Source organism: Pristis pectinata, chromosome 8 (assembly GCF_009764475.1).
Source record: "Pristis pectinata isolate sPriPec2 chromosome 8, sPriPec2.1.pri, whole genome shotgun sequence".
Lineage (NCBI taxonomy): Eukaryota > Metazoa > Chordata > Chondrichthyes > Rhinopristiformes > Pristidae > Pristis > Pristis pectinata.
Genome location: NC_067412.1, coordinates 37,758,083 through 37,774,734, shown reverse-complemented (window position 1 = coordinate 37,774,734; position 16,652 = coordinate 37,758,083). Strand labels below are relative to the sequence as shown.

At 40.5% G+C, this 16,652-nt stretch overlaps 1 protein-coding gene across 10 annotated transcripts in view; it reads left to right on the top strand.

Moving 5' to 3' along the window:
• The window catches only part of LOC127573350 (trinucleotide repeat-containing gene 6A protein-like), a 108,466-nt gene that overhangs the window by 19,264 nt on the left and 72,550 nt on the right, over window positions 1–16,652 (top strand). For 9 of the 10 annotated variants that reach the window (XM_052021474.1, XM_052021473.1, XM_052021466.1 and 6 more), the window contains exons 3-4: window positions 14,448–14,538; window positions 15,364–15,385. In XM_052021474.1, the coding sequence (XP_051877434.1) occupies window positions 14,448–14,538; window positions 15,364–15,385 (113 nt within the window). The remainder of the gene's footprint in view (window positions 1–14,447; window positions 14,539–15,363; window positions 15,386–16,652) is intronic. The other variant, XM_052021465.1, reaches the window with a different exon arrangement.

Genomic DNA, 16,652 nt, shown 5'->3' with positions numbered 1-16,652 from the left:
GACCCCCATCATTGAAACTCTAATCACACTTGGCTAACTTCAATGGGCAGGCCCCCTTAGTTGCATGCCCAGTATCCGAATCCATCAATAGGAATTCTCCTACAAATTCCATCATTGCTAGAGATTACAAGGAAACACTTTGGTTTCGCAGAATCTCCTGGGGGGTGGAATGTAATATCCTCACCATCTTGTGAGAATCCCTTACCCATGACACCTTCAAATGGAGAAGGAGCATCTGGGATGGCACTCAAAATCTTAAGTCTCTGGGAGAATGGAAAAGCCCAATGAAAATGGCTGAAGGGTTGCACCAAACTGCATCTGTGTCAGAGCCTGTGGGTCCAGATCGGCTTTCCAGCAGTCTCAGAGCCCACAGAACTGGAATGAAAGCAAGTTATCCTGGACCCTGAGGGATTACCTCAGAGCAAGAAGAGATTTATATAGTTGTTAAAGTAGCAAGTGATGTGTTGCTGTGGTTTTTTGTCACCTTGTGTTTTAGTGAGATGGGAAATCCTCACCGTGATCTGATGGTTTTACAGTGATCAAAATTATTCAGTGCTGTTTTCATCACTTCGGTTTCCAGGATTTTTCTGTGTTCTACAATTGTTTGTATTCAAGGGCCACTGGGTAATGGCAACTTAAAAAATCAAACTGCTTTTTTGGTTTTCTGTATTTTTCTAGGATTTTTGCTGCTATTTGGTGCTCTGCATTTCAGGCTCCCATCTATTTTTCTGAAAACTTTAGGTCAGTGGTCCTGTCTGTGGTTTACTTTAGGGTACCTTCAATTCAGAAACCTGACAGGTTCAACTGAGGTCTAGGTCTAGGGCAATGGCAAGCTAACAAGCCTTCTTGGATCCTATTGTATGAGAACAGCCAATGTTTGTTACTACAGTATACTACTCCTATATTGCATTTTGGGACATGATCTTTGGAAAAGTATGGCTTACACTAAGAAACCTAGATTTAAAACCTAGCATCCCATGTTTCCTCCTAGCAGTTCCTGGCTTGAGTTGCTAAGATTTTTTTCTTCCAGAGATTAGAATGTCAATTAATGCCACATTACAAATATCAAGAGAGAAACTGTTCTGGTGCAGCAATCATGTGGAAGTGAGGTTTACTGCCTTTTAACAAATTCAGTAAATGTTGCTTTATGGTCCATTTGTGCCACTAGTAAAAGCAATCTGCATTCTTTTCCCCACCATTCTTGACACTCCTGTTTCTACTCCTACTCTTCACTCTTTTTTGGTTGGAGATAAGATGTGTGAATTCTCAAACAGTCCGCTTAAGATTATGGGATGAGATGCTTGGTGAAATATTCCAATCCATTGATGGTAAACTAGTTGTCAGGCTAGTGGTTTGTTAGAGATTATATTGCTCCAGAGGTTACACAGTCATTAATTCATTAAAACGGCCATTACATAAATTATAGTGTGCTGACTGACGATAATTACAAGATGTTGTATTTGTATGAAGAAAACATGATCTGGGCTGATGTCTTGATCATGATATAAGAATAGGAGGCAATGAGCCTTACAGCAGATTTTTATTACAGGTCAGTAATGCAGGACAGTTGCTTTGGGATAACTGAAGTTGAATGATTTATTTCCATACATTTACTAAAGCTTGACATTTTCTAAAATTCAACCTGGAACTATTTTAGCACACTCTGTTTTCTTTTGCTCTAGGGTATTTCCATTGGGAACTGATTAAATCTAATATTTTCTTCCCCTGCCCCTTAGTGAAGTTAGCCAGTATTGAGGTTCTGCACTTTCTTGTTCGTATGGTGCATTACCAGTGTGGTTTAGTATAGCTGGTATAATTGATGATGAAGATTCTAATCCATTTCAGGCAAGTATAGTTGGCTGATGAATTGATATCAGTTTACCAATGCGCCAGTTAATAGTGCTACAGTATAGATGAAGTGCAATATTATCATTGCGGCTCAACCAAGCTTCTATCTCCCTGTTCTTCAGATTCAGCTAGATGTTAAAAGACCCCATGAAACTGTTCAATGCATGGGTTGTTCTCCTGTTTATCTTCAACCAGTATGTCTAATAAGAGTTGAGAAATGAAATTCTTTCATGTGAGTTTTTAATGAAATTTTCCAGTTCACACAGATTGTTCATTTAAACTTTTGAAGAAATGATGAATGCAGTTAATGCTTTTTTTATGCTCTGAATAGGGGTATGTTAGAAAAAAATGAGAATCACAACCACCACTCAATTTGACTTTTTTTTCTTCTAGAAAGTTGTGGAAGAAAGTTTACTTTATCAGTCAGTAGTTACATAGGTGGACACTCCAGAAGTTTGTCAATCCTGTTTGCATAAGCATTGATATCAGTAATTAAACTCTTGATCAAATTTCTCCACACTTAAGATCAGTTCCCAATGATTCATTCATAAACAGTTTCCCTTAATTCATTTGAAAGGCTTTAAGCTGGAAATCCTGTAGCTTTTGTGATCCTTTGCTGACATTTTATAAACCAAACTATTTTTTTTAAACTGCCATCTAAAGCTAGACCATTCGAAACAAAAATCTATAAAAACATTGGTCAAAACATGTTCACATTTAAAGCTCATAAAATTATGTGCAGCCTGTACCTTTACTACAAAAACCTAGGGTCACAATGACCAGGTTTTTTTTAAAGAGGTAATGATTGAAAGAACTATGGTAATAAGAGGTCAGAAAAAGCTGATGAAAGTTACACCCTAAATGCCATGACCAGTATGCTAACTGAGTGGTGTATTTAAAGTGCATTGTTAAATGGATTATACTGATTGTTGGAGAAGGCTTGCATGGAGCATGGGCACTAGCATGGACTGTTTGGTTTACTGACCTGTTTTTGAGCTACATTATCTACAAATTTCTATGTACTCCTCTTTCAGCATTGTTGCTGACATTTGGTGTCACCTGCCATTACCCATCTGCTAACATGGGTGTTCCAAATTAACCTTTCTGAAAAACTATTGTAAATGTGTTTTTTAAGCCACTTTTATTTCTTTGAGGTTTGGTGATTGTCCCACCCTCTAATGTATAGACATAGGTGGAAAGGCTGAGAATTCTGGTCTAATACACATTGAACAGGCTTGTGCAAAGTGCATGACCCAGATACCAATTCTAGGCATATAAACTATTTGGTGTGCACTATTGTAACAAGATTACTCTAGGATAAAACAATCTCACTAACTCTTTGTATGCTCCTCATAAGTTTTGACTGTTTTTGTTCAGTTGGCTTGTTTTGAATGAGGATAGAAATTGAGGTCAATGTGTGCTGAATCAACAACTCCCCATGCCAGTTGCCTTGCAAAGTTCATTCATTCCAGCTTTATCTGCTGTCTCTGGTGGGGTAACTCTAATGAATAAGTTTTTCTTTATGTTCACTGTGCTCATTATCTTCTTGAAATTGGAAGATTTAAGATCGGGGAAGAGGTATTGAATTCTGTGGGTCTAATGGGCAATATTCTGCACAGTTCAGAAGATCCAGCGTCTAGGCAAAGGATCAGACAGTTCATAGAATAATGCCTTGGAGCTTCCAATGCAGGCTAGTTGACCTTAGCAACATACATTTATTCTTCCTGACTTTTGATCTCAGTTTCAATAAAGAAACTATATAAATCTAATTCTTGAATATAGTATTTAAATAACTGCATCTGAACAGTTTTTCCAATATCACAGGTAGAGAACTCCAAAGCTTTGCCATCCTTTGAGTGAAGCAATTACTCTTCCTCTCAGTCCTAAATGGCTTACCCCTTATTTTGAGACACTGTTTCCCAATTCTAAACAGCTCATCCAGGAAAAACATCGTCCCTACTTTGAGCCTGCCAGTATAAGATTTTCTCTCATTCTCTTACATTCTAGAGAATACAGGTGTAGTCTACTTGACCTTTTCTCGTATGGCAAACCTGCCCTAACTGATTATAGGTGAAAGGTAATCATGGAGAAAATTTTCCTCACCTTCAATGTTCCAAAATAGGTACCTTTCCCTAATAGTGTTGAATGAATTATGTCAAAGGGGTTTAGATCTCTTAATGGGGCAGTTGTTATTCTAAGTCATGAGGCATGAAGTCTCAAATTTCCTTCTCTTTTGAGTGGAAACTCAACTACACCAAAACATTGTCGTGTCCCTCAACAAAGCTGTAAAATTTGACGACAATAAGCTGCAACACCATCTACATGGCACAAGTCAGGAGCAGTGTGGAAAACTTTCTATTTGTTTGGCTGAGTGCAGCACCAGCAACTTTCAAGAAGCTTGACATCTGGAAAAAAGCAGCCTGCTTAATTGACACTCCACCCCTATAATTTATTTCAATATATCTGCCATTTCTTTGTTACAACCCCACTCTCACATTTTTTTCATTGTGGGCAGAGTCCTGGTCAGATTGCATACAGAGTTGACTCTGAGGGGAGGGATGGAGACACCATGGCCCAGACTCCTGATTCCAGGTCTGTCAGTGGCTCAGTTCTGGGCTTGGAGTTTGAAATGATCATAGTGTAGTTTGGGTATGAGCAGATCATTGCACTGTTGTTCCCTTAGAGGTTGCCTCGTATTCAGGTTCAGGACATGGTTGTTCTTCCAAAGGTGTTCAACAGTTCCTTTGCTTTCTCTTTTCTCTCCCCAGCCCACTGCTAGGGCCTCTTCAACAATCCCTCACCTGTGCATTACAGCTAGTCATCTGAGATTACTTTAGTTGGCTGAATCCAGCCTATCTAGGACAAGTGCTCCTCATGGGTTATCAAGGACATCTGTACAGATTTAAGGAATGAGTGTAACCTTCCAGTAGCTAAACTACAGCAGAAGAGGGTGCATTGTGATATGCTGGTCCATCATGGTTCCCTGAAAGTGGCGTCACAGATAGACAGGGTGTTGAAGAAGGCTTTTGGCATGCTGGCCTTCATCAGTCAGGGCATTGAGTACAGAAGTTGGGATATTAAGTGCAGTTGTACAAAATGTTATTGAGGTCGCATTTAGAATACTGTGTTCAGTTTTGGTCACCCTGCTCTAGGAAAGATACCCTTAAGCTCGAACGAGTGCAGAAAATACTTGAAGCTGTTGCTGGGACTAGAGGGGCTGAGTTAGAGAGGTTGAGCAGGCAAGGACTTTATTCATTGGAGCATAGGAGAATGAGGGTGATCTTATCGAGGTGTATAAAATCATGAGGGGTATAGATAAGGTGAATGTATGTAGTCTTTTTCCCCAAGGTTGGGGAATCAAGAACTAGAATGCATACATAGGTTTAAGATGAGAGGGGAGAGATTTAATAGGACCTGAGGGGCAACTTTTTCACCCAGAGGCTGGTCTGTATGTGGAATGAGCTGCCAGGGGAAGTAGTTAAGGAAGGTACGCTAACAACATTTAAACGACACTTGGCCGATACACAGATAGGAAAGGTTCAGAGAGATATGGGACTAGGTTAGATGAGCATCTTGGTTGGCATGGATGAGTTGGGCTGAATGGCCTGTTTCCATCCTGTATTACTGTCTGACTTTAATGTCATTAAGTGTACTTCCAGTGCAGGATTAATGTCAGGCATGTTAATGTGGATCACAACTGCAGGTATCTGGTCCAGTTTTGGTACTGGTGCAATTTCACCTGGAAAGATTGATTTTGGATCATGTAGTACTTTGTAAAAACACTGTATCATGTGATCCAGTTTCTAGCCATTTATTTCTTGTACTGTTGGTGCTTTCTTGAAGGCCTTTCCCCTTCACTTTCACTGATGAGGCAATGATATTCATATAATATATGAAAAGCTTATGCTGCCTTTTCAAAAACTTACTGCTTTTTGTTTGAACTTTCATGTATACCCATTAATGCAAATTAATTTCAGTTGAATATCTTTTGTATATAATTGGAACTCAGTAAGGATCTTTGTGGTTTAATTCTTCATTTCAACAGTGCTCTTTACTGGAAAATGGTGTTGATGATAAATATTTTTTGTTAAAGGTGGTGTAGCATTGATGGGTTCCTGTTTGTTTCTCAAGTGACTGTCTATTAAGGGTCACTATATTTTATTGTCTATAAATAAGTAACCACAGTATTCGGTGCAGTCAGTATATCCTTGGTTTGCATTGTGCATGACATGTGATTGTTATGTTTGCTTGTTCATATGCCTACTTTCTCCAAAATTATTTTGATGTCATTGGAGGGATTTTTTTGGTAATGTTTATACTGTCTGTATGGTCTAGACCAGAGGTTTTCAACCTGTAGTCTGCGGACCCCTGGGGATCCGCGGCGGGTTGCCAGGGGGTCCACAAGCAAGCCAAGAAAAAAATGGAAAAGCGACCTGTTACAAAGACATAGCTTGCTTGCTCCAGTTTTCCACTATTCAGAAAATCAGCCATATCTATCCTATCTGTTACAGGCGACAATCTTAGAGACTTAGATGGTGTTCCCTTCTGGTAAGCTGCTGCTTAATATTCAATTTGTGTAGTCAGTAGTGTTCACTACTCACTACTATTCTGTTGTGCACTGTATTAGCGAGACTGAGTGACATTGTTGGTGTACCTTAATAATATTGCTTGCTTACCGTGCATTTACGCCAGTGATGTCACTGTTAAACGAAAAGTGCGCGTGTAAATTTTAGATTAGTTTGGATAATTTTGTTTATTGGTAATAGTAATTAAACTGTCCAGCGTGTATTGCTGAGTATGGAGAAATTTCTGACGACAAAAGCTGATCAGAAACCAGAAGATTCTGATGACAAAGGAGATAAGGGTGACTGAAAGAGAAAACAACGCAAGTACGATCCAGAATACATTTTCATACGGCTTCATCGCAGTGGGGCCAAATGTGGACCAACCTCTGTGTTGTCTGTTTGCAAACACTGTCCAACGATGCAATGAAACCAGTGAAATTGAAGCGCCATTTAACAACAGTGCATCCAGATATTGCCAGTAAGCCGAAGGAATATTTTGAGCGGCAAAAGGAGCTGTACCTCAAGCAGAAAGACAAAATGAGAACCTGAGCCACTGTAAGTGAGAAGGCTCTTCACGCATCATATTTGGTAGCATTACGAAGAGCACGTTCCAGAAGGCCCCTCACAATTGGAGAAGAGCTTATACTGCCTGCAGCAGTAGATATGTGCAAAGTTGTACTGGGAAAAGAATCCAGTCAAAAACTGAAAGCTATTCCACTGTCTGATAACACAGTAAGCAGAAGAATTGGCGATATGGCAGAAGATATACAGAGCCAGCTGATAGCACGTCTTCAGCAAGTCAGATTTGTGATTCAGCTCGATGAAAGTACTGATGTTGCCAGTGTTGCGCAGTTGTTGGTTTATGTTCGATATTGCTGGGAAGGAGAGGCTTTGGAAGACTACTTGTTTTACAAGGGGCTCCCAGGGTGTACAGCCGGTGAAGAACTTTTCCATGTGCTTGACACTTTTTTTTGTACAATCGGCATTGGCATGGACACAGTGTATTGGAGTATGCATGGATGGTGCTGCCGCAATGACAGGACGGAAGTCGGGTCTAGTTGCACAAGTGAAAGAAGTAGCTCCGCATGTAGCAGCAACCCACTGCATGATTCACCGTGAGGCTTTGGCTGCAAAGGATATGGATGAAAATCTTGCGGATGTGTTTTCCCATGTGCATTTAAAATCGTTAACTTTATCAAAGCTTCTCAATCATTGTTTGTTTGAAAACATATGCAGTGAAATGGAAGCCAAGCATAAGCATTTGTTGCAACATACAGAAGTCAGATGGCTGTCACGAGGCCGTATTGTGCAGCGTGTATATGAATTGCGAGATGAACTGCTCATTTTTCTAAATGAGCATAATGGATCATTGGCACAGTTCTTGATAGATAAGACATGGGTTGCCAGATTAGCTTATCTTGCAGATATTTTCAACATTTTGAACAGCTTGAATCTATCATTGCAAGAACCTGGCTCAAATATTCTGAAAACGCATGACAAAATCAATGCCTTCCAGAAAAAACTCCGTATCTGGAAGGGAAGATGCAAGCAAGGCATCTATGATATGTTTCCGTTACTGGCTGACTTTCTGACAGTGAACGAGACTAAGACAGAGGCCATTGCGAGCACTGTTTTGAACCATATTCAACAGCTGTCACATTATTTCCATGAGTATTTCGGCGACGATGACACGAGCATGTTTGATTGGATTCAAAATCCGTTTGAATGCATGCTTACTGATTTAACTGGACGTGAACAAGAAGAATTGGCTGAACTGTCATCTGACAGGACTTTGCGCTTGCAGTTCAACCGAATGTCACTGTTGTCGTTCTGGATAGCATGTTCCCAGGAGTATCCACTGCTGTCTGGCAAAGTCGTCGATGTTCTGTTACCATTTGCAACCACTTGTACGAAATAGCATTTTCTGCAGTCAGTGCCATGAAAACCAAATACGGGTCAAGACTGAATATTGAGGATGACGTACGCGTATTTTTGTCGCACATACCACCACATTTGGACAAACTCTGCAGTGCAAAACAGGCACAACCTTCACATTGAATTCAACACTGAAAGACACCGCTGGTAATTATCAGTGATTGAAATAGTCACTATTTCAATAGGGCCTATGTGCAGTGATATAAGTGTTGTACGCATGAATTATCGATTGTTTGATCTTGTGGGCTTTGGGGGTCCGCCATCTAACAAGGACCTGTTCTGGGGGTCCGCAGCATGGAAAAGGTTGAAAACCACTGGTCTAGACAATGGATACTTGGTTGTTCATTTTGTTATGGGTTAGCAAAATGGGTCTCAATCTTGTCCTTGGCAAGTATCCACAGGTTCTTCTGTAGAGCATAACATGGAGACTTATGGTGAATAGTTGACACCTGCGGTTGTGAGCTTTTTATAAAGGTTCACTCATAACTGATTCTTGGTGGTTATCCTAGTTGGGTCTCCATTACAGTGGGACGAGTTAAGATAATGTTTTGATTAACTGCCAACTGAAAAAATGGGACTAAGGTCATCTGATCGCTGGTGAACTGTTCTAAATTGTAGAAATTACTTTATAAATCACTATTCTACCTACCTGGATGAGAGAGAAGTAATGTTGAGTGAGGAATGCTGGTCAGAATTTGGCAAACTCCTTGCTACTTATTCACGTGCGGTCTGCTCAGTACTGTGTAGTGCACTGCCTCCCAACTGCTGAATCTTAAGACTATCAGCCGCAGAGCAAACTGCTCTTCTATTTTTGTTTGGTAGTCTGTTTAAGACTTATTGGACAGTGCTCTTTGGCTCTGAGTAAAAGTTCACAATCTTCTGCTCCAGGCCTTTCAGTACAGGGTTCAACAGGCTGGATGCAGAGAGGATGTTTCCCTTAGCAGGGTGTCTAGAACCAGAACTCAGTCTTGGGATATTAGAATAGTCACTTAGAATTGAGCTGTGAAATCTCCTCACTCAGGTTGATGAACTGGTGAAGTTCCCCATCTCTAGTCTGGAGGCCAAGTTGCTGAATATATTTAAGGAAGAGAGATTTCTGGGCACAAAATGCATGAAAGGATGTGGGGAGAGAGCAGAAATATGGTGTTTGTAATAGAGATCAGCCATGATTGTGTTGCGTTAAGGCTCAAAGAACTGAATGTCCTTTTTTAAAATTTCCTCAAGTATCAGTAACACCCCCCATATTCTGTTATCAGCCGGAATGCTTAACTGTGAGGCTCTGTCTACCTTTGGATGTAGAAGACCCCTTGGCTGCTATTTTGCAGTCATTAAATTGGAAAGAGTGCAAAGAAAATTACAAGAATGTTGCCAGGACTCAAGAGCCTGAGTTATGGGGAGAGGTTGGGCAGGCTGGGACTTTATTCCTTGGAGCATGGGTGACCTTACAGAGGTGTATGAAATCATGAGGTGAATTCATATGGTCTTTTTCCCGCAGAGGAAGGGAATCAAAAACTAGGAAATAGGTTTAAGGTGAGAGGGAAAAGACTTAAGGACCTCATGCAGAGGAACATTTAAAAGACATTTGAACAGGTACATGGATAGGGAAGGTTTTGAGGGATATGGGCCAATGGAGCTAACTTAGATGGGCACCTTGGTTGGCATGGATGAGTTGAGCTGAAGTGCCTGTTTCTGCACTGTATTACTCTGACTATTTCTCAGTTCCAGAATTAGAGCAAATAATGCAAGTGGCAAGTATAAAATGCTGCATATAGGGAAGAGATGTACAATGCAACAGTCAAATTTGTTTTGAAACTGTTAAGCATGTACTCGGCAGGGACTTAAGTCTTGGTTAGACTTGGGTTAGCTGGTTGAACCACAGTCAAAATACTTGTAAACAAGCTGTGATCAAACTACTTTGTGCTATAGTCAGACTGTATGTTGATTAATTATAGCCAGTTCTGGTCTCCAAGGCATAGTGGTACAGAGAATAACCACAAAGATCATTTTAAAACAAAAAGGTGAAAAACCACAGATGCTGTAAATCTGAAATTAAAATAAAAAATGCTGGAAATACTCAGCAGCTCAGGCAGTATCTATGGTGAGAGAAAAAAAACAGGGCTAATGCTTCAGGTTAATCATCTTTACATCAATTCTGTCTGAGTCATCAGAAAGGGACAGAATAATGAAAATAAAAACCTTCTGATCAATTGAAAGAATGAATTGCATTCTTTAATTATCTGGAGTGCTGGGTTGGACCTTCTGAGGCCATTAGTGCTTCTTGTTCTCAATTTAATAAATGAGGAGTTATCGAATGTATTTCAGGTGAAATGGATCCAAGCTGACACTAAAAGGGAATACCTTTTATACATTTGGTATGTCTGTTTATTCCCATTCATTTCAAGATGATATTTGTGCTCTTTTCACTGATAAGAATGGGCATTATTGCCCATTCCTGTATTTCCAATAATCATGTTGGAGTGGACCTTGAAGTTAAAGTTGGAAGTTGATATAGATCAGCAAAAATGGAAAGTCTTTTCCTAAATGTCACCAAATCACTCTGTCAGTATTCTGGAGCACTGTACGCAAGCAAATGTAGAGGTATCCACGTCTATTTATTCTATTTCCTTAAGGCACAACTTTATGAACCTCTTCAAGGACTAAATGTAAGTATTAATGTCTGCTTGTTTACAAGAGGTTTTAATGTCTTTTTTAAAAATAGCCTGAAACCTCCTGCCTATGTATAATTTTGACATTCTAGTTTACAAGGCTACGTGTTTCAGTGATTTTCAGTCTTTGGAAAATAAAATTGAAGACCTCAGAGCAAGAGGGTCATCAAGGACTGTTATGGACTCTGCTTCACAGAGACATGGCTCACTCCCAGCACTCCGGACACAGTACTTCAGTCCGAGGGCTTCACCATCCACCACATGGACCAGACTGTGGCATCAGGTAAATGCAGGGGCAGCGGTGTTTGCTTCAAGATTAACTCTTCATGGTGCACAGATGTTTGGGTTCTGTCTCAGTCCTGCTCCCCCAACCTGGAACATCTGGCTGTCAAGTGTTGTCCATTTTATCTGCCAAAGGAGTTCTCAACCATCACCATGGTAGTGATGTACATTCCACCCCTGGCAAACATCAAGCTGGCACTGGTGGAGCTGAGCACCATGATTAATAGTCACGAGACAGGCCAGCTTGAAGTCTCTGACAAACTACCACCAACTTGTCACTTGTGGAACCAGAGGAGCCAACACACTCAATCACTGTTACACCACTATCAAGAATGCTTACTGTGCCATCCTGCACTCGCACTTTGGCAAGTCCAATCACCTGGCTGTACTTCTACTCCCGACATGTGGGCAGAGACTGAAGACTGCAGCACCAGTGGTGAGGACTGCAAAGGTATGGTCAGGGGAAGCGGAGGAGCGTTTACAGGACTGCTTTGAATCGGTGGACTGGACCATATTCAGAGATTCATCTTTGGATCTGAATGAATACGCCATGCTTGTCACTGACTTCATCAAGACCTGCATGGATGAATGTGTGCCATCAGGAACATACCGAGTTTTCCCAAACCAGAAGTCCTGGATGAACTAGGAGATTTGCAGTCTGCTAAGGGCTAGGTCTGTGGTGTTCAGGACCGATCCAGGACCGATCCAGAACCCTACAAGAAGTCCAGGTACGACCTATGGAAGGCCATTGTGAGAGCAAAAAGCTAATTCTGTGTGAAGTTAGAAACCCAGTCAGATGCACGACAGCTGTGGCAGGGTTTGTATGCCATTACTTCCTATAAGGCGAAACCTAACAGCATAGATGGTAGAGATGCTTCACTCCCTGTTGAGCTCACCACCTTCTATGCATGCTTTGAAAGGGGGAAAAACTCTACACCTGTGCAAATCCCCACAGCATCTGGTGACCCTGTGATCTCCGTCTCAGGCTGATGTCAGAATATCCTTCAAGAGGATGAACCCTCACAAGGCGTCAGGCTCTGACGGTGTACCTAGTAGGGTACTGAAAATCTGTCCTGACCAACTGGCTGGAGTGTTCAAGGACCTATTCAAACTCTCTGCTGCAGTTGGAGGTTCCTACTTGCTTCAAAAGGGTATCAATCATACCAGTGCCCAAGAAGAGCAGAGTGAGCTGCCTCAACGACTATCACCTACTGTAGCACTCACATCTACTGTGATGAAGTGCTTTGAGAGGTTGGCCATGGCTAGAGTTAACTCCTGTCTGAGCAAGGACCTGGACCTGCTGCTATTTGCCTATTGCCACAACAGGTCTACGGTGGACGCAGTCTCACTGGCTCTCCACTTGGCTTTGGAGCACCTAGACAACAGCAAAACGTATGTCAGGCTGCTGTTTATTGATTACAGCTCAGCATTCAACACCATCATCCCCTCAGTACTAATCAACAAGCTTCAAAACATGGGCCTCTGTACCACTCTCTGCAACTGGATCCTCTACTTCCTTATTGGGAGACCATAGTCAGTGTGTAACGGTAGTAACATCTCTTCGCTGACAGGCGCACCTCAAGGATGCGTGCTTAGCCCACTACTCTCTCTACACGCATGACTGTGTGGCTAGGCACAGCTCAAACACCATCTACAAATTCGCCAATGACACCACTGTTGTTGGTAGAATATCAGATGACGATGAGGAAGTGTATAGAAATGAGATCGGTTGGTTGAGTGGTGTCCCAATGAGAACACACACCAGTCTTCATTGAGGAGTCAGCAGTGGAAAAGGTGAGCAGCTTCAAGTTCCTGGGCGTCAACACCCCAGAGGATCTATCTTGGGCCCAACACATTGATGCAATTGTGAAGAAGGCATGCCAGCAGCTCCACTTCATTGGGAGTTTGAGGAGATTTAGTATGTCACCAAAGACTCTTGCAAATTTCTGTAGATGTATGGTGGAGAGCATTCTGACTGGTTGTATCACTGGCTGGTATGGTGGCTCCCATGTGCAGGTTCAAAAGAGACTGCAGAGGATTGTAGACTCAGCCAGCTCCATCACGGGCGCAACCCTCCCCACCTCAAGAAGGCAGTATCCATCATTAAGTACCCTCACCACCCGGGACGTTATTGCCATCGGGGAGAAGGTACAGGAGCATGAAGACCCACACTCAACATTTCAGGAACAGCTTCTTCATCATCATATTTCTGAACGGTCCATGAACACTACCTCGTTATTCCTCTTTTGCACTATTTATTTTTGTAACGTAGTAATTTTTTATGTCTTTATTTCTTGCATTGTACTGCTGCTACAAAACAACAAATTTCAGGATGTATGTCAGTGATAATAAACCTGATTCTGGCTTTGGAAAATAAATGGGATTCATGGTGCTCCTTTCCTTTGTGCACTAGCTGCCTGGTCCTATTCTGCAGGCACCATAGAAAAGTGGAAGCGAGGTTCTGACAATCTATTAAAATGGTTTCCAATACAGCTGGAACAAGAGGTACAGGCTTCTTGCATTAGTTGCAGCCAGTAACAAGACTGCTGTATCCCAAAAGCTTAGTAAACATTAGTTTGAATAAGATATGTTTTAGAATGATGGACAAAATTGCAAAAGTATTTCTCCAATGTCATGATGTAGGTACATCATGTAGATGTTCCCATGGCATGTTATTTTATTTACCAATACTCCTTTGGTTATTAATTGTAAATGTACTTGCTGCTAGAATGCAACAGCCCAAGATATTTTGTTTTTGTGACCCTAAAATCACCACCAACCTGAAACCAATTTTACACATCTGTATAGACAGGTTAGGTAAGAGACGTTTGATAAAGCATATGCCCATATAAGTGCAGACTTCAAATATTAATATTCTAATGACTTGGGAGAGTTAGAAGGACTTCGTAAAAAGCTTCTTCAAAAAGCTTGTTTTTGAAAGTGGTAGGGAGCCTCTTGCCCCATTGCATATGTGAACAGCTTTTTATGAGCTAGTAATTGAAAGGTTAAAGTAAGGGTAATCCTGTAAGTAGATTACACAGAGCTTTTCCTATTTTCCAGTTATGTCAAACCTTGTCTGGCGTTCCCAGTAATAAATGGAAAATGTATCATGGTCAAGACAGTGTTCAAAATTGCCTTTTCTGTTTTGAAGGGATAGAGTGCAAGAAAAGGAAGAACAGTTGATGGAAGAAAGGAAAAAGAGAAAAGACGACAAGAAGAAAAAGGAAGCCGCTCTGAAGAAGGTATTTACTGTGTGCCACTTTTGGAAGAGCTACATAATAAAATCAGATTATCTGGAACATGTTCAAGACTTTACAAAATGCAAATATTGAAATGTAGAGAAGGAAGTGAAGTGCGTAGTTTCCTGAATTGGAATACTTTCATTATTTGAAAACTTAAGTTTGCACGTGAAGTATTCAGTACATTCAAGAGATTTTTGAGTTGTAGATTATTTCCAGTGCTTTCTCAGATAGTGATAATGATAAAATAGAAAGCACAAACACTGCCTTGTAGGGTTATATTATACTTGCCCATTGACAGAAAAGAAGCTTGCCCTACTGCATAATAACCACTCCTCTATGTAAAGATCCATTTCTCTGTAGGACACTTGATATATTCAATGTCTTTTAGGAGGAGTAAAGTTTGCAATGGGATGATTTTTTTTCACATCATCATTTTATCTATTACTTGAAACCCCATTAATGGTGGAACGAGGAGACCTAGTTTTTGTATTAATGGTAACGTCAGGGACTAACTACACCTTTTACCATTACACCCTTTATTCATTAATTCACAGTCCCCTATCTGTGTAGTTCCATCAAGATCCTAATTAGTATTGGGTGCATTTAGGGGCTGAGTAGTGGGAATGCAGGTGTTTGTTAAACCCCATTTCTATATATTTTCTCATGTATCAGCTGGTTGTGCTGCACGTGTTTGTATTGTTATGCCCTTTTTTATATGAAAAAATAATATAACATTTTCCAAAATATAATATAAACTATTATTAAGCTGCTTTACTAATTTTAAGTGTAAGCTTTCTTAAACTGGGTGGTTTTTTTTTGTTTCAGGCAATTGAACAAAAAAGCAAAGGTAAGACTACTTTGTTTCTTGTTGGGTTTTTACATCAATGACCTGATAATCTTGCCATGCAGCTTGGTTTCCTGGATACATGGGGCTAACACTGTCTGCTACTGGGTAAGTTTTCACTTTATTAGCACTTAGGATTCACAGCAAGTTTCAAAACGTTGATCTATTTGCAGTCAGTATTAAAAAGGAATAGGCACACAACGCAGTCTAAAGAGGACTTTTAATGCTACAGTTTGCTTTAAAGTAAAAACGTGAACACTTTATGTTAACTAGGCAACAAAAAAAAACTTGAAAACACCAGTGATTTTAATCTGTATACAGCCTCTAAGGAAAAGACTGTAGAATGTTAATTCTCTCTCTGTACGGGTGACCCCTGTTCTGTGGCTGTTTGGGTGATGGGAATTCACGAATCACGACCTGAAAATTTAAGATACAAAATAATGCTGTCAAAGAATTTATTTTGGGGGTGGGAATTATGTGGGAGGGAGAGTAAATAAACAAAATATTATCTTCAACGTGTTTCTTCACAAGTGCAGAAGATGTGGCTTCACATTATGGAAAATAACAATGTTGACAGTTTTCTAATAAGCCAGTGTAGGAATTATAACAAATTTTTACCTTAAAATTGGAGATGAGGATGGAATAAAAATTTATTGGATTAAGTTACACAAACTAATTTTTATTCAAATTATCCCTCCCTATCTCCCCTTTTGATTTAAAAATGCTATAACTTTTCTGAAAATAGTTATACCTTGCACCTTAGCACGTGTTTGCCCTCGGGGTGCAGCAGACATTCATTTCACATGAACTACATATGTTGTAGTGAATCTGTTTGTTACAGTGACAATCATGGCTTTAATAGTAGCCAATCTTGAGCCAGTAGTTATTGGAAAGTATGCCATTTACTGTACTTAGTGATCATTCTTCATTCAAGAACAGAGGCAGTGATGTCTAAAGGCTCTGTCAGTGCAGGTGAATGCAGCAAAGCTTGCTTCTGTCTGCCTTTATCAGATAGTAGCAGATTTTTTTAAAAACTCCTGCACTCCCTGGACTGGCAACAATGTTTTCTGGTGAGGATCAGATATGGAGCCACCAGGATCTGTGGTTGAATTGGGATGTGTTAAATGGCCATTGGATCATGAGTCATAAACTTTGTTGGTAAGACCAGCATTTTTGTCTACATCTAATTTCCCTTGAACTGAGTTACTTGCTGGCCATTTATGAAGGTAATTAAAAGGCAACCACATTGCTGTGGGTTTGGAATTGTTTG